Source organism: Dipteris shenzhenensis, chromosome 29 (assembly GCF_047967505.1).
Source record: "Dipteris shenzhenensis isolate YYH24624 ecotype China chromosome 29, Dip_SZ_1.0, whole genome shotgun sequence".
Lineage (NCBI taxonomy): Eukaryota > Viridiplantae > Streptophyta > Polypodiopsida > Gleicheniales > Dipteridaceae > Dipteris > Dipteris shenzhenensis.
In genome coordinates, this window is record NC_141624.1 from 21,719,451 (window position 1) to 21,746,737 (window position 27,287).

General features: G+C 46.4%; 1 protein-coding gene across 1 annotated transcript; it reads left to right on the top strand.

Moving 5' to 3' along the window:
* Positions 1 to 27,287, top strand: LOC147882581 (alpha/beta-Hydrolases superfamily protein). The gene is made up of 5 exons (XM_087401028.1): positions 1 to 730; positions 25,716 to 26,034; positions 26,114 to 26,212; positions 26,319 to 26,439; positions 26,621 to 27,287. Exons 1-5 carry the CDS (start codon positions 51 to 53, stop codon positions 26,851 to 26,853), a joined length of 1,452 nt encoding a protein of 483 aa, XP_087257154.1. The 5' UTR covers positions 1 to 50; the 3' UTR covers positions 26,854 to 27,287.

A 27,287-nucleotide genomic window follows, 5' to 3' on the forward strand; every position in this document is an offset into this window, starting at 1 on the left:
ACGCTCTTTGTTGAAACTTTCATACCGGATAGGAATTGCAAAATTGAGCTATGGCTATGGCTATGGTGATGGCAATCCTTCCTCCCCCAAATCGCCCCAGTTTCCCATCTTTCTTCCGTTCTCCTACCCTTAACTCCCACAGGATCGTTTGTTCTGCAACTGCTGGCGCCCTTAGCGGTTCACCTGACTCCTGGAATATCCCCATCTCCAAGAATTCTTCCGACGCCGACACCCTATTCGGGGAGAAGCGCAGAAAGAAGAGCTCCACAATTGCTGGCGTTCAGGTCGACGAGCTCGTTGATCCCTGGTTGCTCGCTGAACCAGATAGCCGTTTTGCTGAGTTTTATGGAGTCCACATTCACTACAAGATTGCGCACCCTGTCCATGACGACCGTGCCACTCCCGGCCCTGTTTCAGGAAATGAAGTTCAAGATGTGGCCTCGTCCTCCGAGGCTTCTAGTTCGTTAGTCCTTCCGGCGATACTCTTGCACGGGTTTGGGGCATCCTTGTTTTCATGGGAAAGAGTATTGAGGCCTCTGGCGCGGGTTCTCGGCTCGAAAGTCGTGGCATTTGACCGTCCTGCATTTGGTTTAACCTCTCGGATCAGGGTGCCCGAAAATGATGGTGGTTTGGTTCCTGTTAACTCCAACCCTTATACAATTGGATTTTCATCATCGGCCACTCTAGCGTTTATAGACTTCTTACAGTCCGAAAAGGGGATACTGATTGGGTAAGTTGTATTCGCTGCACTGTTTCGCAAAATTTTTTAAGTGGTTTGAGAGAAATAAGCCTTACATTATCAGGCTTTGGCATAGGGAGGAATTTTAGGTGAATGATTTTGCATCGGACATTTTGCATGGCGCATATGTCAATTGGTGATCTGCCTGCAGCCTTACAAGGAGGAGGGTCAATTTCGGGATTTAGGTGGTGCTTCCCACCATTTAGGTGGGCTTGGGAAGCACCAGACCCACTGATGGTCACTAAACTCCACATTGCTGATGCTGAGTCCAAGGAAATGCAAGCAGGGAAGGCCTCCATAAACGAAAGGTCGACCAAGCAACGAGTTTGAACTTCCTTGGAGACACTAGAGATACTATACAAGAAAAACACTTGCCTGAAACTCGGGTAGGTAAGCATTAGAAGCTGTAGTTGAGGCAGAGCCACCAAAATAAGGGCGGTGACCTGCTGTAGAAGGTTGAACTAGGGCGAAGCTAGGAACGTAACTCATCAAAAGAGGTAGCGTTTTAGTAAAAGTACATGGATAGTTCAAGTTTGATCTATTCCATCGTAACTTCACATGCCATGGCACGTTTTTGCCCACAAGCAACCCCTCCATTAAGCCCCTTAAGCCCTTTGGGCAATGTCTACCTTTAGTAGACTATAAGCTTCAGGTCTCATTGGCAGCTACATTGGTAGCCATCTGGCAGGACATTATCTTCACTTTGCGAGCCAGATGGGAGCGTGGTATACCGGACTCACGAGGAACCGCGGAGAGGTGGGAATGCTTCTGCAAGGCTTGCAGCAGGAGTACTCTACAGATTCTCTGTGGGAGATATCCGCTGGATGTATTTGCCACCGGCCTAGTTGTTAGCCCTTGTTCCGGACAGTCCCTAGGTAGTGAGCTGGAGCTGGGATTCTCGATAGGCTGGTAGTGGACAGCCAGGCTTCTCTTTCTCTTTGTATTTACCATCATCGGCCCTATTTTGGTGGGATTTTCAAGCATCAATAGAAAGTTCTTCTCTTTGCAAAAAAAAAAGAAGAGCTTCTCTCATAGAAATCTCAAAAAAATCTTGACATGTATATATATGGCGAACCCTAGGACCATCAGAAACCTTGAATCGGCACACCCTATCCATCTTGTGCTAATATATCCTCTTCAACCTCATGGAACTTCGAGCCTTCAGGAGTAGACATGCTTCCATGAGGCAATCTTTCAAAGCATTCGCCTCATCTACAATACCCAAGTGTTTGACGATGTAAGAACCCCATCCTTTTCTTTAGATGAAGACAAGGGTGCTGAAGAGTAGAAGCAGCTGCATACACTAGTGCGTGCAACGATGAGCCCTTGGATGACTTGAAAGTGTTCCTTTCTCTATGTTTAAAGCTTTGATATGCTATTGGTTAGGTTTCCCTACGAGTATGTTGAAGCTCTCTCTTTCTCTTTGTGTATGCATGTGTGGTGTTTCATGCTGTAATTGGCTAGCTATAAGTTTGAAAAGTTGGATTTCATTATAATTCCCATGAGTTTCGGACAGGGGGAAATGGAGGACGGCATGAAACGGTGTTTTGAAGTTTTGGCCATCAGAAGAAGCGGAGTTTCGGTTTTTAAGGTTAATAAAGTAAATATATTTATTATTTGTACATATGTCATACATATATCATTAATGGAAAACATTACAAAAGCTTGAAAGTTGAAATATTCAAAGATAGTACACACATCTTGATGCTCTGCTCAAGTTCAAATTTCACAATGGCTTATAACTTCAGAGAATTCAAAGTTCGGCAAAGCTGCACATAAGCTGCACACGCTATATCAATTGCCATAGATGATAGATCTTAAATGCGAGTAGTCTAGGGCCTAGGCTGAAGCCTAAAAAAGGTCAATTCAAAACATGATCCATGATCTGTATCCATGTCACACGACAAAATCCCAGAAATAAGTACTATAGTCTATGATGTAGTCAATACAAAACATGATCCATATCAGATATCTAACAAAATCCTAGAGTAAGTGCAGTAGCATGCTCCAAAAATCACTCCAAAATGTGTGTAATTTACAGAGGGGATCGGGCAGGAGAGGGGAGCTACAAAGGAGGTTGAGATGAGCCAAAACGGCTGGAGGGGGAGCACTCAGTAGTGTTGCACATGTGGGGGGAGCAGGAAAGAAATGGCGACGGGCGCCTGCAGATTGTTTTGGGACAGTGGAAAATGCCTGCCCCGAAACAACGTTTCCGTTCTAGGAAACATTTTCGTAACGCTCCCGAAACGGCGTTTCTGGAAACTATGGATTTCATTCATGTGTTTTGGTTGCATGTTTGAACCAAACGTTTCCGAAATGCTGTATTGTTTCAGAAGGCCCAGAACTGCGCTTCTGGAAACTATGGATTTCATTCACTTTTTTCAGTTGCATGTTTGAAACATATAACGAGAAAGGATTCTGCATGTTAAACTGTGTGCAAGCCTACCTATGCCTAAAAAAGAGCTTTCAATTTACAATGGAGGCACTGAAATTTTACGGATTGTCATGACATGAAGCGGTTACTTCATAGAACGTTGTTCCACACTGTTGTATTCCCTAGAAACAGAGAAAGTTCTTCCTTTCTGGTCTCCAATTTGCGAGTGTTTTAGTCGCTTGTCCATGATGCCATGAAGACAATTGTGTAAGATGATATTCTACCAAGTGAGATGAAGTGAAAAGTTGTCTTCAAATGCCTCCATTGTTGTCTTTTCTAGGCAATACAATCAATTGAATTGTGAAAACGGTGAGTATGGTCGGCTGATTTGTAGTCACTTTTGAGATGGAACGGTGGAAGCAGGAGAATATTTTCATCACCCTTCTCTCTAGAGGTTTTTTCTTCCCTTCGAGTGTCCTCTTTTTTACTTATACCTCAAAGAGATTTTTCTCTTGGCACTTTCTTTTCCATTTTTATTATGGCCATTGCAAGTTACAGCTCTTCATCCATTGTGGTTGAGTGATCTTGGATCTTTATTTTGCTTATGTTCTTGCTACAATGGTGCAATATTCACTTATCCTTTTGTGACGGCTTCAAATTCATGTGTGATTCTTCACTCTCTATATAAGAGAGGCCCAACTGTATGGATGACACACTACAGACACTCAAGCAATACAAATATTCCTTGTTCTTTGCCATTTCAGTCTCCTTTCTGTTCCTTAGCACATTTCTAAATATAGTAAATCTAGGATTTCTTATAGTGGTATCAGAGCAAATTTCGCTCCTGCCTGTAGGAAATGCCTCCCACCTTCTAGCACCTATCTGATACATCTCTTTCCGCTAGAAGGATATCCGTGCACATTGTGCATGGAAGAGATGGAGAGAATGAGCGTAAAAATTTTTAGCGCCAACCCCACCTAAAGTCATCAATGGCCTCTCCATCTCCCCCACATCACGAGTTGATGTGAATGGACACGACAAAAATCGTGTCTTTTGATGTGCTTGGGCTGTCCCAAAACCAAGGGATGCACCTTTTTCACCATCGGACGTACCTTTTGATGAAGAATTTTGACTCCTCACCCAAGGGACACCCCATCGTGGAAAAAAGGACACCTTTTCGTGTGGGGACACCCCTTTTTAAAACAGGGTCACACCCCTTATAAAAAGGTACACCTATTCCAAGGGTCACACCCCTTAGAATAGGCACACCCTTTGGCACCAAGCACCAACTTACAAAAGGGTACCTGGAGGGCCTAAAAGGGGCAACCAGCCCTACACCCAAGGCCTAACCCTAGACTACCCAAGGGTTCATTAAACCCACGTTTTAATTTTTTGGCAACTACCAACCAGCAAGGAAAAAGGGCGAAATTCAATCGCGATTTCCGTCTGCCTTCTCCGCTCCAAAACGGCTGTACATGTTTCCACCTTCTCCTTTGCAAATAGGCTGCGCCCTTCGTCGGGCTTCCACCCTGCCTCTTCTGGATGGTTTTCAGAAGCTGACTCTCTTTGGTTCATCGCCATACCCGCCTGTGACCAGCAGCCCTTGCTGCCCATCTCTCACGATTCAGACCAGCCTGCCTCTTGCTGCTCATCTCACCACCCTCGCCATTGAATTGCGGCCTTTTTGCTGCCTTTCCAATCACACTCAAACAGGCCAAGCCCCGCTCTCCCATGGTACGCAGCAAATAACACAGCTTCAACGTAGAAGACAGCGCCAGGTTCCACGCAATCTGCCCTCTTCTGTTAATTGCCTCTGCCACGCCTCAATCAGCTTTGAAAGTCTCGCCAGGCGCCTCTTAATCGATGGACCCTCGGACAAGAGATTCTCAAGCCTTGCTATGCAACTAATTGGCGGATCCAATCTATGCCAGGTGGATTCTTTCCATTCTATTTCTAAGGATTCTCTTTCAAATTACAGCAAATGAAAGCCTCCTCCTTAAAGCATGGAAACCCCTGGTAATTCCCCAGTCCCTTCAAGGACACCTCAGGCATCATCTATCACACAACATCGTGTTCAGATTGCACAACCAGCCCATTTCGGAGTTTTTGCATCATGGGTCTTCTGTGTCATGTGCCCTTCCAGTGACTTGGACCACATCCTATACCTTCTGCGTGAGGCACCTCAATTACATTACTTCCTCAGCACAGTCCAGGTTGTGTTCCACGAGGCACGTAGATACCCAGAACCCGATATTCCTCACGAGTTTGCTGTCCATCTTTGGAGAGACTTTTCCTACTCAACTTCAGCATCTCTAGGGTACTCTCCACCTCCTTCAGCTCCTAGATATCCTCCTACACAGGTTGTACTTTCCCCAAGACAGTATTTACACTCTAAAGGTACTCCTTCTCCTGGATATCCTCCACTCCTGACAGCAGCTCCTTATCCCTTCTCAGATCCGTGGGCTCTGCAACGTACCCCTGTACTCTCACGAGTAGTAACACCCATTTCGGCATCACCAGTGTTACCTCAGACAGGACCTCCTTTACCAGATTTCCACGGGTGGTTCCATCCTGCCTCGCCTGCCCCCTCCAACATGAGCAACCTCAGGGAGCAGCCCGGATCTTCTTCTAGAAATGGTACAAACTAGAGCGCAGGTTCGTGCTCTTCTCACAGGGACCTCAGATATGTCGCAACGCTCGTGTGCAACCTCTCCGGAGATCATCGACTCAAGTCCAAAAAAGACCCCTGACGTCAACTTACAAGGCGAAGCACTACTTCAACTTCAAATTTCCTAGCTTCAGGACAGCATCTCCGATTTGGTCCAAAAAGTCCAACAACTCCAAGATTCTCATAGTACCACACATACAGAGGATGACGTGACGCCACCAAACGACTATGTGGACTCGTTCCCACCTGAGGTAGAAAACACTAAACTCCGTATCCTCTACTGCTTACTCCAAGCTTCCAAAACTAAAAGACTTGACATTAAACTTCCGGAAGCCTACACTGGTCAACGAAATTGCCGAACAGTTGACTAATGGCTCGCAAAACTGCGCATGTACTTTGATACTGTTGATCTCACTGAAGGCAAAAAGATTGCCTTGGCATCCTCCCTCCTCAAGGATACAGCTTTCCTATGGTGACAATGACGCTTAAAGGACGGCAAAAGTGTGTTAAATTGGGAACGTTTTAAACACGTGCTCCGTAAGCAGTTCATACGTGCCAATGGGGACTTCCAAGCACATTCAAAACTTAGACAGTTGGAGCAAACATGCTCCCTATCTTCCTACATCTCTCAATTCACCACATTGGTGCTAGAGATTGATGGTTTAGCTGATGGTGATTGCCTTCATGCTTTCATCTCAGGCCTAAATCCCTCGTTACACATTGATGTCCTCAAAGCAAACATCACCACCACAGCTGGTGCTATTGTTTACGCAGAGCGCATTACCGATTTCCAAAACACAGGGAAGCAGAGTGCTAATACAACACAGAACTCTACTATGGCCAAAGGTGCTCGCCCTTAAGATACCCCCAAGTTTAGAAAAAACTTAGGTAATCAAGGTCAGCGACAGTCTCAAGATCCCCACAAGTCTCAGAAATCGTATGCTGGATTCCAACAGAAGCACTCCTCCAAGGATCGCGCCTCTTCTTCACAAAGTCATCACCGTCATCCCTAACATAAAGGTATGGCCACTGACAAGAAGAATAACTCCAGCACAAAAGGACTTTGTACCATCTGTAAAGGCGACCATAGATGGTTTGATTGTCCGAAGCGACCAAAGCCAAATTCCAATATGGAACCTAGCACTTCCCAAATAGAAGATGCTACCCCAGTACAAGACAAGAAAGGCAAAGCTGTTCGAATGGCAAATACCATCCACATGAGCCTTGCCAGCAATCCCGAACCTTCCCTGGCCACTCAAGTACTTTGTGTCCAAGGTTTCCACAGGAATTGCCAAAGTAGTTACCACCTCGACGACCAGTGGATCACCCAATCAAACTTATTCTCGGCAGTAATCCATCATCGAAACCTCCTTATCGGGTTTCTTACAATCAAAATGAAGAAATCCAAAGACAGGTGACCGAACTACTCGACAAGGGTCACATTCGGCCCAGTCGTAGCCCTTTCGGATCTCCTGTGCTACTTGTGGAAAAAAAGAATAAGTCAATGCGCCTCTGCATCGACTACCGGGCCCCTCAACAAGCTCACTATAAAAAACAAGTATCCATTGCCTTGCATCGATGACCTCTTTAATCAACTTCTACACGCAACACAATTCTCAAAGATTGATCTTCGTTCAGGTTATCATCAAATTCGCATACGAGAAGGCGATGAGTACAAGACAGCTTTTCGAACAAAGTATGGATACTATGAATGTTTGGTCATGCCTTCTGGGTTAAACAATGCCCCGGCCACATTCATGACATTAATTAACGACATCTTCAGGCCTTTCCTCAATAAGTTCGTCATCGTTTACCTCGATGACATCCTCGTTTTCAGCAGATCCCTACATGAGCACAAACAACATCTTCACCAAGTTTTTGAAGTTCTCCGCGCAAATTCTGTCTACATCAATGTTGAGAAGAGTAACTCGAATATTTGGGACATGTTATTTCAGCTCAAGGCATCTCTGTGGATCCGAAGAAGGTCGAGTTATCCGAAACTGGCCTACTCCTAAGAATGCTCATGATGTCTGCTTTTTTCTTGGATTGGCAAACTTCTACCATACAAAGGTCTATCAGTTTTCCGAAATCGCAGCTCCTATGTCCGAATTATTGAAAAGCACAACAGTTTTTCAGTGGCTTCCTGAAACAAAGTATAGTTTCCAACAACTCAAGCAATCACTCACTACCACATCAGTTATGGCTATTGCTGACCTGAACCTTCCATTTGAGGTCATGACCGACGCTTCCGACATCGCTACAGGAGCAGTCTTGATGCAAGAAGGCAGAGTTATTGCTTTTGACAGCCATAAACATTCTGATATCCAAACCCGATACCTGGTTTATGATAAGGAGTTTCTTGCCATTGTACATGCTTATCGCTCTTGGAAACATTATCTCATGGGAGCCGACTCGGTGGTAAAGACAGACCATCACTCTCTAAAGTATATCTTGTTGGAAAGGTCACCTCCCCATCTGTAAGCCCCCAAATGAGGAGAGCGTGCGGGAGGGAGACCTAGGGCAGGATGTGTCCAAGAGAGAAGAGAGGGGGCTGCCACATGTGCAGCACCTCACAGGATTGCGACCTGCAGATGGCATTAGCATGGCAAGCCATATGGCGAGGGTAGTGGGCAGGTGAAGGGCCTGCAACAGACCCTGATGATGGCGCGGTACAGGTGGGTCAGGACAGCAGGATGTACGGGGCAGTACGGCGCAGGACACGTGGCTGGAAAGAGCCTGGCAGAGGGCAGAACCAGCAGGCCTGATGGTGCAGCAAATTGGGGCTGTCAGTGGGCAGTAGGCATGCCTTATATAGGCTGGGCCCCTGCCTTGATTGGAGGGCCAAAGGCCCTAGAAGTGTGGGGCAAAAGGCCCCGGTTTTGGAGCCCTTAAAGGGCTGGTTGGGCTGAGCCAACCAGGTCGGTTGGGCCAGCCAACCTGGTCTGTCCAGTCGGCCAGATTGGGACAGACTGGTCGGTATTTTCGCCATGCCTTGGGGCCTATAAATGCAGAGGCTCTTGCCTCATTTCAGCATCCAGCAAGTCAGCAAACAGAGGAGCAGCAGGAGCAGCAGAAGCATGATCTTTGGGCCTACATCCAGGAGGCAAAGCAGGGCCAGAGTTGCTGCAGACGGAGCTCACTTGGGGCTGAAGCCTAGGCTGTCCACTAGGGCAGCAAGGTGCTGATATCTTTGGACGGAAAGTCTACAGAAGCTCGAGGTGGAGCACGCGGGCTCGAGTCTAGAGATATCCAGCAGATAGGAGAAGGACCTTGTGGTAAGATCAGAGGACCACACCATTGGTGGGACTCTGGATCTACCTCTTTTGTATTGTGTCCATAGTTTTGGACGGAAATATATATTTTGGTGGTTTCTCTATCTGGCTGGTTCATTGTCTATTAATGAGTCTGCACATCTATTGAATGCACATAAGTAAAGAAGTTTGTGATTCCACACCCACACCGCACACTGTGTGAGCTCCTGGGCATTACTATAAGTCTTCCGCTGCATGTACCCTCTGTTGGGTTATTTTCTAACATGGTATTAGAGCCCAAGTAGGAGGCTCACAGGTGTGGGAGCCTGAAGGCAGGGACCTTGCTGAAGGACGACGCTGATTCAGAAGCTCTTGGGAATCGACTTCCACGACTGGAGGATTCTGCCCTTGCAAGAAGGAGGGTGACTCAGGTTCAGTCAGGTGTGTTCAGAATTCTGGTCTACTGAAATTGAGTTTGGTTGGCTTTGCTGTGTGGTATAAACAGCAGAGATGTCGACCTCTACAGTCTCTTCAACCCTTGCTTTCCCTTCCTCTTCCCCTAGTTTTCTCTCTTTCACTATCCCTAACTTTGGAGAGTCTGGGAAACTGGACGGGACTAATTACCCGATGTGGAAAGTAAAGATCCAGAGTCATTTAGTGGCTCGGAAGTTGTGGAAGCTGACCACGGGAGTGGAGTCGAAGCCGGAGGACATGGTGGACAGGAAAGGGGAGATAGTCATGGCAGTAGACAGAGAGGAGCTTAAAGCTTGGGAAGACAGAGATGTCCATGCCCTGGCAATAATCATAGGGACCACGGCGGACATGGTGGACAGGAAAGGGGAGATAGTCATGGCAGTAGATAGAGAGGAGCTTGAAGCTTGGGAAGACAGAGATGTCCATGCCCTGGCAATAATCATAGGGACCACGGCGGACTTCGTTCTTCCACATATCCAGCTGGCCGAGATGTCAGTAGAGGCGTGGGTCACCCTGAAGGATCTATATGAGATGGACAACACCTCCCGGATTTTGCTTCTACAACACCTCCCGGATTTTGCTTCTTCAGCATCAACTCTACAATCTTGATATGGAAGAAGGAGATACGGTACATAGCCATTTAACAAAGGTCAAGGTGGTGAGGGATCAGCTGGCAGCAATTGGTCAGAAGACAGACTCATGCCATTTGGCCTTGATGGTACTGAGGAGATTACCTCGGAGTTTCAAGAGCTTTGTTACGACTGCGACAGTAGGACAAAGGACCAAACCTCTGACATTCGAGGAGTTGTGTCCATTATTACTACAGGAGGAAGCTCGGGAGAAGCTCTACAACGAGGATAAAGATGACAAGGCGATGCTGGCAAAGGATTCCGCTGGCAAAGGAAAGGGCAAGCCTAACAGTGGCAAGTCCAAGAAAGACGACTCTGATGACGAGGGGACTTCTAAAAGGAAGAAGCAGAAGAAGTGCTTCACCTGTGATACGCCAGGACATTTTGCAAAGGACTGCAGAAAGAAAAAGGGGGATGAGAAAAACCAAAAGGAGTCTGACTTAGATTCAGAGGGAGAGGCCAAAGCAAATGTGGTAATCAAAGAGTTGTTCCTGGTGACATCACCAAGTGTTACCGAGGTCAGATATCCAGAAATCACAGTGAGGATGTCTGACATAGAGATGTGGGTCAACGAGGAGTCAGATGCCTTTGTGAAGGTGAAGGACAGCATGGAGCGCTTGGTACCTTCCAGGTGTGTGGCTATTGACACTAACACGAGGGTGGATTCCATGGAAGGCCCTGGGGTCTCATGGTCAGATGGATGTTGGAGTTCAGAAGGAGACAGTACAGGATTACACAGGCGCTTGGTGGGTGCCTCAATGGGAGTTTGCTTTCAAGACAAACATTCAGGCAGTACAACAGTCTGGTATGTATTTGATATTTTGCATTTGAGCCTTTATAGCATGCTGTGGAGAGACTCTGCTCTTCATTTGTCTCAGGTGATACAAGATTGGAAGGAATTGGACTTCTTCGAAGGTTGAAGGGGGAGTATTGGTGCTTCTTCAAATCTCGGATGCAGATTGCTAGAAGGTGATGGACAAAGAGTACTGAAGCCAGAAGAGTACCTGCTTCAGAACTCAGCGAGAGTTCATGGTCCAGGTTATTTGGAAATATTCATTGGTTGCAGACCTTGCCAAAGGAAGGATGGGTTGAAACAGATCCTCAGAGCATGGTGCCTGGAAGACTCCAGGTTGTTCACTCATTATGAGGGGGACAATTGGAAGATCGTGGAGGTTGGGTTGCTCGAATTCGAAGGCAGGAATGTGACGGAAGGGGGTGGTGCCAAGAGGTGCTACCAGAGATGGACCTGTGTACTAGGATGGTGTGCAGAAGCGGAATCGGACCTGGTGGAGCAAGAGCCAGTGGATGAAAAGACAGGAAAAGATTTCGACACCGAAAGGTTCCAGAGGACTACGACCAGGGAGTTACTGGAGCATCTTCATTGACGTGTTGGCATTGGGCCGAGATGTGTCGGTGAGAGGGGGTGTTGGAAAGGTCACCTCCCCATCTGTAAGCCCCCCCCCCCCCCCCCCCCCCCCCAAATGAGGAGAGCGTGGGGGAGGGAGACCTAGGGCAGGATGTGCCCAAGAGAGAAGAAAGAGAGGGGGCTGCCACATGGGCAGCACCTCACAGGATTGCGACCTGCAGATGGCGTCAGCATGGCAAGCCATATGGCGAGGGTAGTGGGCAGGTGAAGGGCCTGCAACAGACCCTGATGATGGCGCGGTACAGGCGGGTCAGGACAGCAGGATGTATGGGGCAGTACAGCGCAGGACACGTGGCTGGAAAGAGCCTGGCAGAGGGCAGAACCAGCAGGCCTGGTGGTGCAGCAAATTGGGGCTGTCAGTGGGCAGTAGGCATGCCTTATATTGGCTGGGCTCCTGCCTTGATTGGAGGGCCAAAGGCCCTAGAAGTGTGGGGCAAAAGGCCCCGGTTTTGGAGCCCTAAAAGGGCTGGTTGGGCTGAGCCAACCAGGTCGGTTGGGCCAGCCAACCTGGTCTGTCCAGTCGGCCAGATTGGGACAGACTGGTTGGTATTTTCGCCATGCCTTGGGGCCTATAAATGCAGAGGCTCTTGCCTCATTTCAGCATCCAGCAAGTCAGCAAACAGAGGAGCAGCAGGAGCAGCAGAAGCATGATCTTTGGGCCTACATCCAGGAGGCAAAGCAGGGCCAGAGTTGCTGCAGACTGAGCTCACTTGGGGCTGAAGCCTAGGCTGTCTACTAGGGCAGCAAGGTGCTGATATCTTTGGACGGAAAGTCTACAGAAGCTCGAGGTGGAGCACGCGGGCTCGAGTCTAGAGATATCCAGCAGATAGGAGAAGGACCTTGTGGTAAGATCAGAGGACCACACCATTGGTGGGACTCTGGATCCATCTCTTTTGTATTGTGTCCATAGTTTTGGATGGAAATATATATTTTGGTGGTTTTTCTATCTGGTTGGTTCATTGTCTATTGATGAGTCTGCACATCTATTGAATGCACATAAGTAAAGAAGTTCGTGATTCCACACCCACACCGCACACTGTGTGAGCTCCTGGGCATTACTATAAGTCTTCCGCTGCGTGTACCCTCTGTTGCGTTATTTTCTAACATATCTTTACTCAGCCAGTCATGAACGCTCGACAAGCATGCTGGGTTGAGTTTCTGGCCAACTTTCACATGACCATTGAGTACATTCCAGGACTACGCAATGTAGTTGCAGATGCTCTCAGCAGGTTAACTCTAGCATTAGCTATGGTAATCTGACATTATCTGTGGATGTTCCGAATTCATTTAAAGGAAAGTATTTCAATGATAAAGACTTCGGCACAGCAGTACAAGTTCTTTCAAAAGATCAACCTTCGACTTCCGAACAGAAGATTTTCTCATCCTATTCTTATACAGACGACCTTCTGTATTGTCGAGATCGTCTCTGTGTACCACATAACAAGGATGTTCGACGTCTTTTGTTAAAAGAGCATCATGTAGTTCCTTATGCTGCCCATCCAGGCATCAACCAGACTTATAGGTTACTCAGTGCAACATACTATAGAGAAACGATAGGGTTTGCAATGGAGTGATCAGAAAATAGACAATACTCAGACACAACTGAAGAACGGAACTCAGAAAACATAGTGCCTGTCGGTAATATGAAAAACTGAATACAAGAACCTCAAGCCGTCGTCTCTTAAGGACCGTGGCTGAGGTGAATCAGAAAGATGATTCCATGTAGAGAAACTGTAGAAAAGATAGCAGTAGAGGGAGCGAAGCGCAGTCCTCCGTGTAGCTCGATGATGACGAAGAAGATAAAGGGCTAGAGCTGCCCTAGGAAATGGCTGAAAACCAGCTTGCTCTGAGGAAGGAACCTTTAGGCTATCTGGAATAGCAACTTGATGAAGAAAAGGAGCAGATCTGGAGCAGGAGGGGCAGATCTGGAGCATGATGGGGCAGATCTGGAGCATGATGGGGCAGATCTGGAGTAGCAGGAGCAGATCTGGAGTAGGATGGGAGCAAATCTAGAGGAGAAGATGGAGAGGCCAGGAGGCAGGAAGGAGAGGCAGAGAGGAGGCAGAGAGGAGCAGATCTGAAGAGGAGAGGTAGATGGAGCAGGCAGGGCTGCAGCAAAGGATGGTGGAGAAGAGGAGCAGGTGCAGGTCCTGTCCTGTCAAAAGGAGTGTGGGGGCAGATGCCTTTTATAGGCCAGACCTAGCTGGTCGGCCAGCTGGTTGGTAGGTCTGCCAGCTGGTCGGCCAGCTGGTCGGTGGGCCTGCCAGCTGGTCGGCCAACTGATCGGCCAGTTCTGGTCGGCCAGACCAGCTGGACTTTCTGGCCACTTGGTTGGCTGAGATGGTTGGCCTGTGAGCTGTTAAATTGCCCCATAAATTGGGGATTGTTTAGTTGCTGAATACCCCCTCTCAATTGCCAATTTTGAGGGGCAAACATTGTGTGCTTGGAGCTTCGTGTAGGAATGTCGATGGTGGTGCTGGCTATCCCTGTGAAATGCCCAAGAGAAGGTCACAAGAGGAGTGCCCTTGCAAGGGAATTGTTCACTTCCTCAAGTGTCGCAGTTACACGTATGATACCATATAGAAATAAGAACACTGTGAAGCTTGAGAGAATAAGCCACCCCCTCTCACCGCCGAAAGGTGGAGGAAAGAGCAAAGGTAAAGAACAAATTTGTCGTAGCAGTACTGATAATCCAGAGAGGTCAGAGCTGAACAGTGAGTCAGTGTGTGTCCGATCTTGGACCTCGGGAGAGAGGAGTCTATCCCCGCCTCCATGCAGGTAGAAGATTCGAAACAACAGTCATCTAGACACAATTGAACAGAAAGGGTCCCGCCTAGGGAGAACTTGTAGATCCTGGAAGTCGATGCCGATTGTGGTAGCGGTGAAGAATCATGACCCCCTCTTTCGAAGGAATGGGGAGTGTCAAGCCGGAAACCGAACAGGGAGGTAGGGATGGGAGTAGAAGATGGAGTTCAGAAAGGGAGGGAGGGATGGGAGTAGAAGATGGAGTTCTCTCCCTTAGTGCGCAGCGGAATGAAGAGGAAACTGATATGTTCATAGGAGTGATGCTCCCTGTACCTATGGCCTCCATAAAGAAGCAAGATCTTTAGATCACCAGAGATCTGGGGTCTTTAGATCACCATGGCTCTGATACCATATATGTTGGGGTAAAGGCACATTGCCAACCCTTCTTTAAAAGATAGGACACCTATGACTGTCCTAAGACAGTCATAGGGTAAACCTAATCCTAATAAAACATAAGTGAGTTTGTGGTGTGGCTCACTCTCTCTTCACACCCGCACTAAAGTGTCTCTCTCACTCTCACTCTCTTGCTCTCTTCCACTACTCTCCCCCTCTCAACTGGTATCAGAGCCTATCAAGCCTCCTCTCCCTAGCCACACCTCCTCTCCCTAGCCACACGTACGGACAGATCCGTACGGCCGTACGTCGTCCGTACGACCGTACGGACAGATCTAGACAGATCTCGACGGGCGCAGGTCGACGGTACAGGGCGGCGCATCTTCGCGGGCTGCAGGGTGAAGTCGCAAGCGCGGGCATCGTCAGGTTGCAGGCGGCGCATTTTCGAGGGCTGCAGAGTGAAGGCGCGGTCGCGGGCTGCAGGACTTTTGCGCGGGCTTCAGGGCGTTGTCGTTTTTTTTTGTTGCAGCTGTACAGCAGCTGCTGTACGCCGCGATGCTGCATCAGGCAGCTGCCTAGCTGCTGTGCGCAGCTAGTCATACGGCAGTCGTACGGACTATCCGTACAGTCGTACGGACTGCCGTACAACTGCGTCTCCTTCACGGTTGTACGGACGACTCCTTCACTCGTTTGTTCTTGCTGCAAGACTCGTTTTTTTTTGGGGGAAGCGTGCCTGCTACAGGCACCAATAGTACACAGGTACTCTGCAGGGACAGAAGTACAGCAGGTACTTTGCAGGTACTGAAAAGTACAGCAGATTTTCTGATTGGAAGAGGAATAGTGCTGAAGCACTCTGTTTTGTGCATGTGCGCGCAGTACATGAAGTATCTCTGATACATTCCTGAAGCATTTTAGCAGTATACTGTGCATTTGTTGAGGTACATCAGGTACTCTCGTGTCACTCACGCTTGAGGTGACTTGTGCCACAGTGGTGGTGTTTGCGCAGTTACTTGTCTTTCAGGAAGGTCAGATGCTTGTTTTGCAGAAGCTTCTATGCATTTACTGAGTGCAATTCTCAGTTTTGGGTGACCATTTCAAAGGGCTTTTGCCTGGATGTGTTTGCAGTATATGCCTTGAGGCAGTGTGTAGCCAGGGAGCACACATTTGCTTTATTTCCGCAGTGCATTTGGTGACATTTGTTGCAGGTCACATTCTTTGTACACACTTTGAAAATCTCAGTTGAGCCACGCTTGGTCAGGGTGCATCGAGTTTACTCGGTCCCTAACTGCCCATCGTTGACAGTGCTCAAAAGATTTTCTTCTTGGTGTCTGTACTTTGTGATTTGTGTTGTTACTGAGTACACAGTGGCAGTCTATGCATTGCACATTGTCAGGTACAAGTGTCAGAGAGATTTCATATTGCATGCTACCTCAGTGTTGAGGTGTTCTCCACTTGATTCAGGTGTCAGATCAAGGGGCTTTTGCCCAGACTTTGTTTGATAGCACTTGGGTTACCGACAGAGATCTTCAGATGCATTTTCTCCCCTTGGTATAAGGGTGATTGCTTGGGATTTATCCCATTTACTGTTGCAGGTTTTGTGACAGGCTGAAGGATCATTTACTGTTTTGGGGTGTTTGTCAAGTGGTTTCTGAAATTTAACTCAGTGCAAGACCTCATCTGAGGTGGGAGAAGTGATCAGTACAGTCAGTACAGCAGTGTTTACAGCAGTATTGGTGGTTTTGTCAGATGATTATGCACTGTTAAGCACTTGTTGAGCAGCAGCAGCAGTCTGAAATTACTGTTTTTTATGCCTCTTTGAGCTCAGAACAGTTTGTCAGAAGGTACAGTATTTGCAGGGTCATTTACTGTTTTGCTGCAGATTTTACTGACAGTAAAAACAGCACCATTGAGAGTGCTTCTGGCTCTTGAATAGAGCAGGTTTTTTCTGAGAAATCAGAACTTTTATTCAGTCTTTTTACTTCCAGGGTGTTAGGTACTTTCCTCATCTGATATGGCATCAGGGGGAAGTGATTCTTCAATTCTGAACATAAAGAAACTGGAAGGAGCACACAACTATCCATTATGGGCAGAACAGTGCTTGAATGTACTTCTGTTAAAGAAGATTGCTAAGCCCATAAGGGTGAAGGGTGTCAAGCCATCTGACATGGCAGCTGATGACTGGGAAGAGCTTGATTTGTCCGCGAGGGCAGCTATCATGCTCACTATTTCAGACACTCTTGTGTTCAATGTACAGGCTGAAAAGACCTCTTATGGTCTATGGTAAAGACTAGAAGAATTGTATGCCCAAAAGAGCTCAGTCAGTAAGGTTTATTGGCTGAAGAAGTTGGTCGATCTTCGCATGAAGGAAGGTACAGCTATGACCTCACACTTGAGTGAGTTCAATGCTATCTTTACACAGCTGATTGCACAGGGGTTGAACCTTGATGAGGAGTTCAAGGCTACTTTCTTGCTGTGTACCCTTCCCGAGAGTTGGGACACTTTCAAGACCACCCTGTGAAACTCGAATGCCACTCTTATTTATGCTGATGTAGAGAGCTCTCTCCTTATGGAGGAGATGAGCAGGAAGAATAATGCGGGCAGCAAGTCTTCAAATGCTTTGCAGGTACAGGACAGAGGCAGGACTCAGCAGAAGGGGAGATCTGCTAGTAAGTCCAAATGCCGCAGTCAGTCCCGTGGCAAAAAGGACATTGAATGCTTTTATTGTGGCAAGAAGGGACATGTGAAGTCGAAGTGCTTCAAGTTCATACGGGATCAGAAAGCCAAGAAGGCTGAAACAAAGGATGCAGGAAATGCAAGCAAAGGCAAAGGCAAGGCCAAGGCAGATGACTTGGATGCAGTGAATGTTGCAGCAGAGGACAGTGACAGTGACATACATGATGTTTTATGCTCTTCTGCTGTAATAGCACATGCTTTGGTTATTGATGGCCATGACATGCACACCTGGCTCTTGGATTCAGGTGCTTCTTTTCATGTTACTCCTCATAGGGAGTGGTTTACTTCCTACACAGGTACTCATGGAGTTGTTCATCTTGGGAACAACTATGCATGTCAGATTGCAGGGATTGGCAGTATACAGATAGTATTTCCTGATGGACAGTCATTTATGCTTGATGGTGTTCGCCATGTGCCGCAAATCAAGAAAAATCTGATTAGCACTGGCTTATTAGATGACAGTGGTTACCACACCACATTTGGGGATTCCAAATGGGTGATTACTGATGGCCATACTGTAGTGGCTGAGGGTTTTAAGAGTGATACCTTGTACCCTCTTTATGTTTCCAGTGTGGGTAATCATGTTGTTGCCATAACCGAGCTGCCAAAGGTTTCATTGTGGCATAGCCGGTTGGGACACATGTCTGTTAAGGGAATGCAAGAACTGTCACGTTTGGGTTATCTGCCGCCTCTCTTTTTCAGATTTGCCTACTTGTGATCATTGTATTTTTGGCAAGCATTCTGTGACTCCTCATAAGAGGAGAACTCCCCAGAATAGAGCACCACTTGATCTAGTGCACACTGATTTGTGTGAGATGCCACAGTTATCACTAGGGGGTGCAAAATATTTTATTACTTTCATTGATGATGCCACACGTAAGGTGTGGGTCTATTTCTTGAAGCATAAGGGAGATGCCTTAGATGCTTTCAAGAAGTTTGTCGCTCAGGTTGAGAATCGGACAGGTCGTAGGCTGAAATGCCTCAGATCCGATAATGGGGGTGAGTATGTGTCACATGCTTTTGTGCAGTTTTGCCAAGCTAAGGGCATCAAACAGGAACTCACAGCCCCTCATAATGCATCTCAAAATGGTGCAAGTGAGCGGATGAATCGAACTGTTCAGGAGAAGGTTCGATGTATGTTGTCTTATGCTGCATTACCCCATGGCTTTTGGGCAGAAGCCGTGCAAACAGCAGTTCACATTATTAACAGGTCACCAAATAAGGCTTTGGAGTTGAAAGTGCCAGAGGAGGTGTGGTCTGGCAAGCCACCCTCATATAAGCACTTACGTGTATTTGGCTGCGAGTGCTTTGCTCATGTACGCAAAGAACTACGCACCAAACTGGATCCAAAGTCTATCAGATGCATCTTTATGGGTTATGGTGACGAAGGTGAAATGGGGTACAGGTTATGGGATCCCGTTAAATGGAAGATTATACGCAGCAATGATGTCATCTTTAAAGAAGATAGTGTACACAAGGAACCCGTGCAACCTGTGGAATACAGGAGGGTTATTTATGATGATGTTGGACAGCAAAGAATGCCCATTTATATGCAGCAGCAGGCTGCTGCAGATCACCCTGTTCAAGAGGGTATACAGGCTGGAAATCAGCCAAATAATTTTGCCAATGATGTACCACTGGATATGCCAGCAGATGGAGCTGTAGCACAGCCAGATATAATGGTACAGCCACCTGTCATGCATGAAGAACAGGCTGGACAGCAGCCTAATCCGGAACATTTTGTTAGGAGGAGCTCCCGTGCACAACGGCCTCCTGCCAGGTTTGTTCCAGGAGCCAATAATGTGGCTGATTTTATCATGCTGACACACTGTGGTGAGCCTTCCAGCTTCAAGGAAGCTATGGGAAGAGCAGAGAAAAAGAAGTGGGAGAAAGCCATGCAGTCATAAATGGACTCCTTACTTCAGAATGATACATGGGACTTGGTGCAGTTACCTGCAGGTAGAAAGGTTTTGCCATGTAAGTGGGTTTACAAAGTCAAAGTGGATTCAAATGCTTTACCTCGGTATAAGGCCAGATTGGTTGCCAAGGGATTTAAGCAGGAAAAGGGCATTGACTTTGATGAGATTTTTTCCCCTGTAGTCAAGATGACTACTTTGAGAGCAGTGTTAGCTCTTGTTGCTCATGATGACATGGATTTATGTCAGATGGATGTGAAGACAGCTTTTCTTCACGGAGATCTTCATGATGAGATTTATATGAGTCAGCCAGAGGGATATGCTGTTAAAGGGAAAGAACAGCTTGTGTGTAAGCTCAAGAGAAGCTTGTATGGACTCAAGCAGGCGCCAAGGGAATGGTACAAGAAGTTTGATGCCTTCATGCAGTCCCAAGGGTATCATCGGTGTGAGACCGATCATTGCTTATACACCAAACGGGCAAAGGATGGCAGTTTGATGCTACTCATTCTATATGTGGATGACATGCTTATTGCCAGTAAATCTCAGCATGAGATTAGTGCTTTGAAGAAACAACTGCATAAGTCTTTTGACATGAAAGACTTGGGTGATGCAAATCATATTCTTGGCATGCGTATTACTCGTGACAGGTCCAAGGGACTTTTGTTTCTGTCACAGAAAGAGTATATTGACAAAGTACTGCAGAGGTTTAAAATGGAGGGGGGGAAGTCCATTAGTACCCCGTTGCCTCCACATTTAAAACTCAGCAGTAAGGACAGCCCCAGATCAGATGATGATAAGGACAGCCCTAGATCAGATGATGATAAGGCTGAAATGGCCAAGGTTCCGTATGCATCTGCAGTTGGATCTTTGATGTATGCCATGGTTGCCACTCGTCCGGATATTGCTTTTGCGGTGGGAGTCATCAGCAGGTATATGGCAAATCCAGGCAAGCGGCATTGGGAAGCAGTGAAAGGTGTCTTGAGGTATCTCAAGGGTACCAAAGACTTGTGCATATGCTATGGTAGGCAGGATGCATTGGTGCATGGTTTTACAGATTCAGACTATGCAGGGAATGCGGATAACCGGAAGTCTACTACCGGTTATATTTTCACATTTGCAGGAGGTGCTATATCATGGGTGTCTCGGTTGCAGAAATGCGTTGCACTGTCAACCACAGAAGCTGAATATGTTGCTGCCACTGAGGCTTGCAAGGAAGCAATATGGCTTACTCGGCTGGTGGGAGATTTGGGCATTACAGGAGATATGCTAGTTTTGCATTGTGATAGTCAGAGTGCTATCATGTTGGCAAAGAATCCGGTCTTTCATCAGAAGACCAAGCACATAGAAGTAAAATATCATTTCATCAGGGAGGTACTGGAAGACAAGCGACTTGAGCTTGTGAAAGTACATACTGATGATAATCCTGCAGATTTGCTCACTAAGAGCTTGCCTACAGAGCGGTTTGCACATTGCCGCCACATCATGGGATTAGGATGAGACCATTCTTACTTTATGGTCTTGTATACAGTAACTGTATATTGCTGTAATTTTTATTCTTTTCTCCCCTTTAGGCACATTGGCCTTTAGGTGGGAGGTTGTTGGGGTAAAGGCACATTGCCAACCCTTCTTTAAAAGATAGGACACCTATGACTGTCCTAAGACAGTCATAGGGTAAACCTAATCCTAATAAAACATAAGTGAGTTTGTGGTGTGGCTCACTCTCTCTTCACACCCGCACTAAAGTGTCTCTCTCACTCTCACTCTCTTGCTCTCTTCCACTACTCTCCCCCTCTCAATATAGAGAAACGATAGGGTTTGCAATGGAGCGATCAGAAAATAGACAATACTCGGACACAACTGAAGAACGGAACTCAAAAAACATAGTGCTTGTCGGTAATATGAAAAACTGAATACAAGAACCTCAAGCCGTCGTGTCTTAAGGACCGTGGCTGAGGTGAATCAAAAAGATGATTCCATGTAGAGAAACTGTAGAAAAGATAGTAGTAGAGGGAGCGAAGCGCAGTCCTCCGTGTAGCTCGATGATGACGAAGGAGATAAAGGGCTAGAGCTGCCCTAGGAAATGGCTGAAAACCAGCATGCTCTGAGGAAGGAACCTTCAGGCTATCTGGAATAGCAACTTGATGAAGAAAAGGGGCAGATCTGGAGCAGGAGGGGCAGATCTGGAGCAGAAGAAGCAGAGGGGCAGATCTGGAGCAGGGTGGGGCAGATCTGGAGCAGAAGGAGCAGAGGAGCAGATCTGGAGTAGGATGGGAGCAGATCTGGAGGAGAAGATGGAGCGGCCAAGAGGCAGGAAGGAGAGGCAGAGAGAAGGCAGAGAGGAGGCAGAGAGGAGCAGATCTGAAGAGGAGAGGTAGATGGAGCAGGCGGGGCTGCAGCAAAGGATGGTGGAGAAGAGGAGCAGCTGCAGGTCCTGTCCTGTCAGAAGGAGTGTGGGGGCAGATGCCTTTTATAGGCTAGACCTAGCTGGTCGGCCAGCTGGTCGGTAGGTCGGCCAGCTGGTCGGTGGGTTTGCCAGCTGGTCGGCCAACTGGTCGGCCAGACCAGCTGGACTTTCTGGCCACTTGGTTGGCTGAGATGGCTGGCTTGTGAGCTGTTAAATTGCCCCATAAATTGGGGATTGTTTAGTTGCTGAATACATACTACTGGCCTCAGATGAAAAGCGACGTCATCAAAATGGTTACATCTTGCTTATCTTGTCAATAAATGAAAGCAAGCCGACGACTTCCAGCAGGACTTCTTCAGCCTCTTCCAGTTCCAACTGAAAGGTGGGAAAGTATTTCCATGGATTTCATTACAACACTACCACGATCCTCCAGAGGTAACACTCAGATTATGGTAATTGTTGATCGATTGTCCAAAATGGCACACTTTGTTGCTTGTAAAAGAAGTACACAGGCTCCGGACATCGCCAAACTCTTCATACAACACATCTTCCGACACCATGGATTGCCCAAGAATATCATATCCGACAGAGATCCTAAGTTTACCAGTCACTTTTGGATTTCACTGTTCGAATCTTTGGGTTTAACTCTACTGTTTAGTTCAGCCTACCACCCAGAATCAGATAGCCAGACTGAAAGAGTCAACCAAGTTCTGGAAGAAATGCTTCGACATTATATTCAGTCACGCCTAGCAGCTTGGGAAGAGTATCTACCACTCCTTGAGTTTGCTTATAATAACTCTTTCCATAGTGCCATTAGCATGACTTCATTCCAAGCAGCTTATGAACACACTCTGATCGTACCAACGAATTTTGTACTTCAACATCGAGTGGCCCTAGTTGATCAACTGGTTTAAGAAATGCAAGACATTCTACTCCAAGTCAGGGATCATATGCGAAAAGCGCAAGAGCGGTATCAACGGTCTGCCAACAAACACATATGCCACTTCGAATTTGACACTGGTGACATGGTGCTATTATTTGTAGCCCCACATCGTTGTAATACGGTTAAGTCTGTGTTTCCTAAGTTGCGACCAAGATACTATGGACCTTTCCGGATCGTTAATAAAAATTCACCTTTAAGTTACAAATTGGAATTACCACCATCATGGGGTAAAATCCATCTGACATTTCATATTTCTTGGCTCAAGACGTACATTCTAGGCGATGGAGCAGTTCCTCCTGCAGGTGAATATGTCCCAGAAATCGAAGACGATTATGTTCTCCTTATTCCGACAGTGAGAGACTCGACATCGACTTATCACGGAATTCCTTGTTCTTTGGCAAGATCTGGACGACTCCGACGCTACTTGGCAATCTGATGAAGACTTACAGCAGTACCCTGACATTTTACAGCGGTATTTTCAGAATCTACCGTGATATTTTCTACATCAGTTCATTATCTCCACCAGGGTCTTATTTTGAGTAGGAGGGGATGTCACGATCTGTGACGTATTTCTTTCTCTATATATTAGACTTATGGATGGTTTTATGAATGGACACTTGTGGAAGGGTATGCCGTTTCGACGGGACACTTCCTATGAGGCACAACCCTTCACAAGAGACATTCACAAGGGGTACACACCTCTTCATGCACATACACTTTGGAGTACACACCTTTTCATGTGTGACTCTTCTCTCTCTATATAAGAGAGGCCCAACTGTATGGATGACACACTACAGACACTCAAGCAATACAAATATTCCTTGTTCTCTACTATTTCAGTCTCCTTTCTGTTCCTTAGCACATTTCTAAATATAGTAAATCTAGGATTTCTTAGAGTATAGAAAACATAAGAATTAGTAAGGTGATATAAGATTGACTAAGGACCCTCTTGGATGCTACTTGTAGATGGATGCTTTATATATTAGGAGGGATAGAGAAGTAGTTTAGCACCAACCTCAAAGACAAACTCTGAACTTATCATGTTAAACATAAACATGAAATACATTATCTACAATACATTCAAAGTATTCAATGTTTGGACTTTAGGAGTCCCGAAAATCTTATTTTGTTAGCTGGAGAGCCCTTGCATTCAATGAAGTTATTGTTTGGCCTATTTAAATTGTTTGTCCTTATGCTTGGCTCAAACAGCCCCTATCTTTAGGTGCACGCTTGAATCAACGTGTGCACACACCCACCACAAAGTGTACTGGTCTAGGGGTCCCACACCCTGCCCCCTAGCCATGCACAGGCGAGAGCATCCAAAAGCCCTTGGAGGGAGATCCTCTAAGACCCTCACACTCACACATATATACTAGGCAGATATCAGGCACCCATTTGAATATAGAGCTATTCAAGACCCCATTTATAAATGTGTCATGACTCACAAGTGTGAGGGGTGAGGCACCTATTAGGGCTTTCTTTGGGACCCCCAATGAGTCCCATCAATAGGAACATCATGCCAGTGCGAGTCTGTGCACCAATCAAGAGGTGGCCATTATGTCAGCTATAGGTTGCCACATCTTGCAGCCAACACAGCTGCTTAGAGCAGAGCACCCACCGCGACTTAGCCGCAGGCAGGCACAGAGCAGCAGCACACCATGCAGTTCAGATTGTGGGATGATGAGCTGCTGTAGGGCTTATAGAACAAATTGCTTAACCCCTCATCACACGGCATGGATGGCACAAGGATAAATATGATCACCTGTTGAATGCTTTGAGGACCCCTCTCAACGTGTTTTTCTTTTCTATGAATGCTTGAAAAAACCGGCCATACAAATCAGTCAACCGTGTGTTGCTATTGTGGAAGACATGCTAGAAAAAAGGACTGGTGGTTTTCAGAGAACCCAGCTCACTGCCTAGGGAATCTTTGAAGCAGGGGCTAGCAACTAGGGTGGAGGACTACACATCTAGTGAATGCTTTGCCCTGTGAATACATAAAAGACACCTGCAAGACAAGGCTTGCAGAAACGTGCCCACCTCTCAGCGGTCGTCTATGATCTTGACGTCCCATGCTTCCAAATGGTGCACAGGGTGTAGATGATGTCTTGCCAGATGGCAACTAGGGTGGCTGCCGGGGGACCTAGTGGCCTCCTACCACAAAACTGCAGTGGGGAACCTATAAATGCTCCAAGTAGTGCTGCTGGACACTGCCTCTCATAAGCTGTACTCTGGCAAAGGCAAAGGGCGATAACAGGAAGGAGGCATCACTGGAGAGCTAGATTGATGGAGGCAGCCACCCCCAAGTGAAATCCTGTTGCATCCTTTGTGTCTTGGCAACAATCCGGAGGGAACTCATTCAAATTCTTTGTGCTGTGGGGCAGCTCCAAAGACAATGTGGGATTGTCTCTATCCGTGTAGCAGTGGCATCTACCATCCACGCGCATCTGTTCCAGCCATGGACCAATGGGCAAACCTCCATGGCCCACGGCCCACCATCCCCTTCCAATCTGTTTATTACCAAACCAAATGATAGAAGATGCTTCTATTGATGACTCTACTGACTGGTCTACTGATTGAAGAGTGGCTATTTGAATGCTTTTTGCTCTAAGCTAATAATTTTAAGTTTGTTTTGACAATATGCCTTTCCTTTCACGATGGGCCTTGATTGTTTACCTTTCTATGTTCTCGTGAACCCAATCTCAGTATCTATAGTTGTTCTCGTTAGGTTTCAAATAAATCACACCCCATTCTTTTTCCTTTCTGGTTGGACCGAGGCAGATGGAGGAGGCACCTACATTTTATTGTTTTGGCATGACTGTATTGAACATAGGTTGTCCATGCTCCTGGTGCGATAGTTGAAAGTAATGTTTTGGTCACAGGTTTTCCATGCTTCTGCTGCAATAGTTGAAAGTAAATCTGCCCAGGCTTTCATTTAATTCCGATGTTGTGTGCTATTTTAGTTGCTGAAGGACTGAGATATTGTATTTGTCGTGCTGGCATGGGTGTAAGATGGATGGCAGCCATTCAGCAGGCTGCCTTGTAGCTGCTGATGCATATCTTAAAGCACCTGAACGTGTGGCTGCTATAATTATGGTAGCTCCTGCTCTGGTAGCTCCTCTCCTAGTTTTGGGTAAAACACAGTCATCAAAAGACAAAAAGATTGGAGGGGAAAGCAAAGATAAACAGTTCTCAGGCCACCCACTGTTGATGATCTGGAACAAAGTTTTATGGGCTGTCAGTAAGATAATGACATTGTTTCAGACAATTTGTGCATTTGTCAGACGTTTATGGTACAGAATGATAGCTACAATCCTGAGATCCAGCATTGCAAGACTGTTGGTAAGGTTCTAATTTCTGCCAATATTCTGCTGCATGGTTTAGTGAAGTTTGTCCTTAAACCCTTGTCTTTTGTCTGCAGTTACGTGTAATAATGGATAAATTAAGCCTGCAGGCTGTACGCTATGCGTGGTATGACAAGGGGAAAGTGGATGATTATGTCATATCAGGGTATACAAAGGTGGATGCTGTTACCTTCTTGTATCGTCCTTGGGGTGGATATTTTTGTTTACAAAGGATAATTAATGCTGGCAAGATAAGGTGTTTCTTATTTTAGATTTATGCAGCCTTTGAGATGCAGGGATTGGGAATATGCACTGCTTGAATATGTTACTGCTATGGTGGGGGATCCAGCCGCAGAGAGCGAGAGGTCCCTTGGTGAACGCCTGGGAGAGATTTTATGTCCAGGTATTTCCACTGGGGTTGAAAATACCATGTCAGGGGAGGTTATATTAGTGTTTGATTGTCAGAATCTTGTGGCATATGCATGAACCAGCTTGTTTATTTCCAATGTCTAGATGAGGTGAGCAGCTGTCTTATAAACGTTTCGTGTTGGGCCTGAACTTTTATGTTGGTTTGTGGCAAATAGTCTTGGTCATGACTGGAGATAGTGATGGCATTGTTCCTGCTTGGAATGCGGAACGGCTAGCAAAGATTTTACCAAAAGCTCAATACCATGTAATCAAGGATTGCGGGCATCTTCCACATGAAGAGAAGCCTGAAGAATTTTTGATGATTGTTCGACAATTCATACAATGGGTGCAGCAAGGTGCTAAGATTGAGACAAATCTAGATGAAACGGTGGTTTTGATGCCAGCCTAGAATACATAGTCTCTCTCTTGCATATCGTGCGAGTGATATGAAGCTCGCTATAGTCAGAATGTTATGAAAGGTTGAAAAGCATACTTTGAATTGCAGCCACCCATTATTTGTTATGGGCTTTGATTATTACATGAAGACTAGTGAAAAGCCAGCAATTTTAACATCATTGGTTTGACGCTTGTCAATATTGACAGCCGATGCTTACACATTTGAAAAGGTCTATAAGAGGTAGATTGGTTGAAGATGCAATACCCAAATATGGTGTTCAAGTAAAGCCATCCAATGTTCTTAGTATGCGATTCTTCTGCAGGATACCTACAAGGGAAGCTTTTCTAGTGATGTTCTGTTACTGCTGTTTGATTGTGCAATTCAATTCTGGTTCTAACCACAATATATAAGGAATATAGTTCTGCCAAGGAACAAAAAGAGGTTAA

Excerpts from the sequence above, each read along its gene's own strand:
- LOC147882581 (XM_087401028.1), top strand. The coding sequence starts at position 51 with ATGGCTATGGCTATGGTGATGGCAATCCTTCCTCCCCCAAATCGCCCC. Across the intron at positions 26,035-26,113 it reads CCAGCATTGCAAGACTGTTG|TTACGTGTAATAATGGATAA; the intron begins GTAAGGTTCTAA and ends TTTTGTCTGCAG. Across the intron at positions 26,440-26,620 it reads GGGAGAGATTTTATGTCCAG|TCTTGGTCATGACTGGAGAT; the intron begins GTATTTCCACTG and ends TGTGGCAAATAG.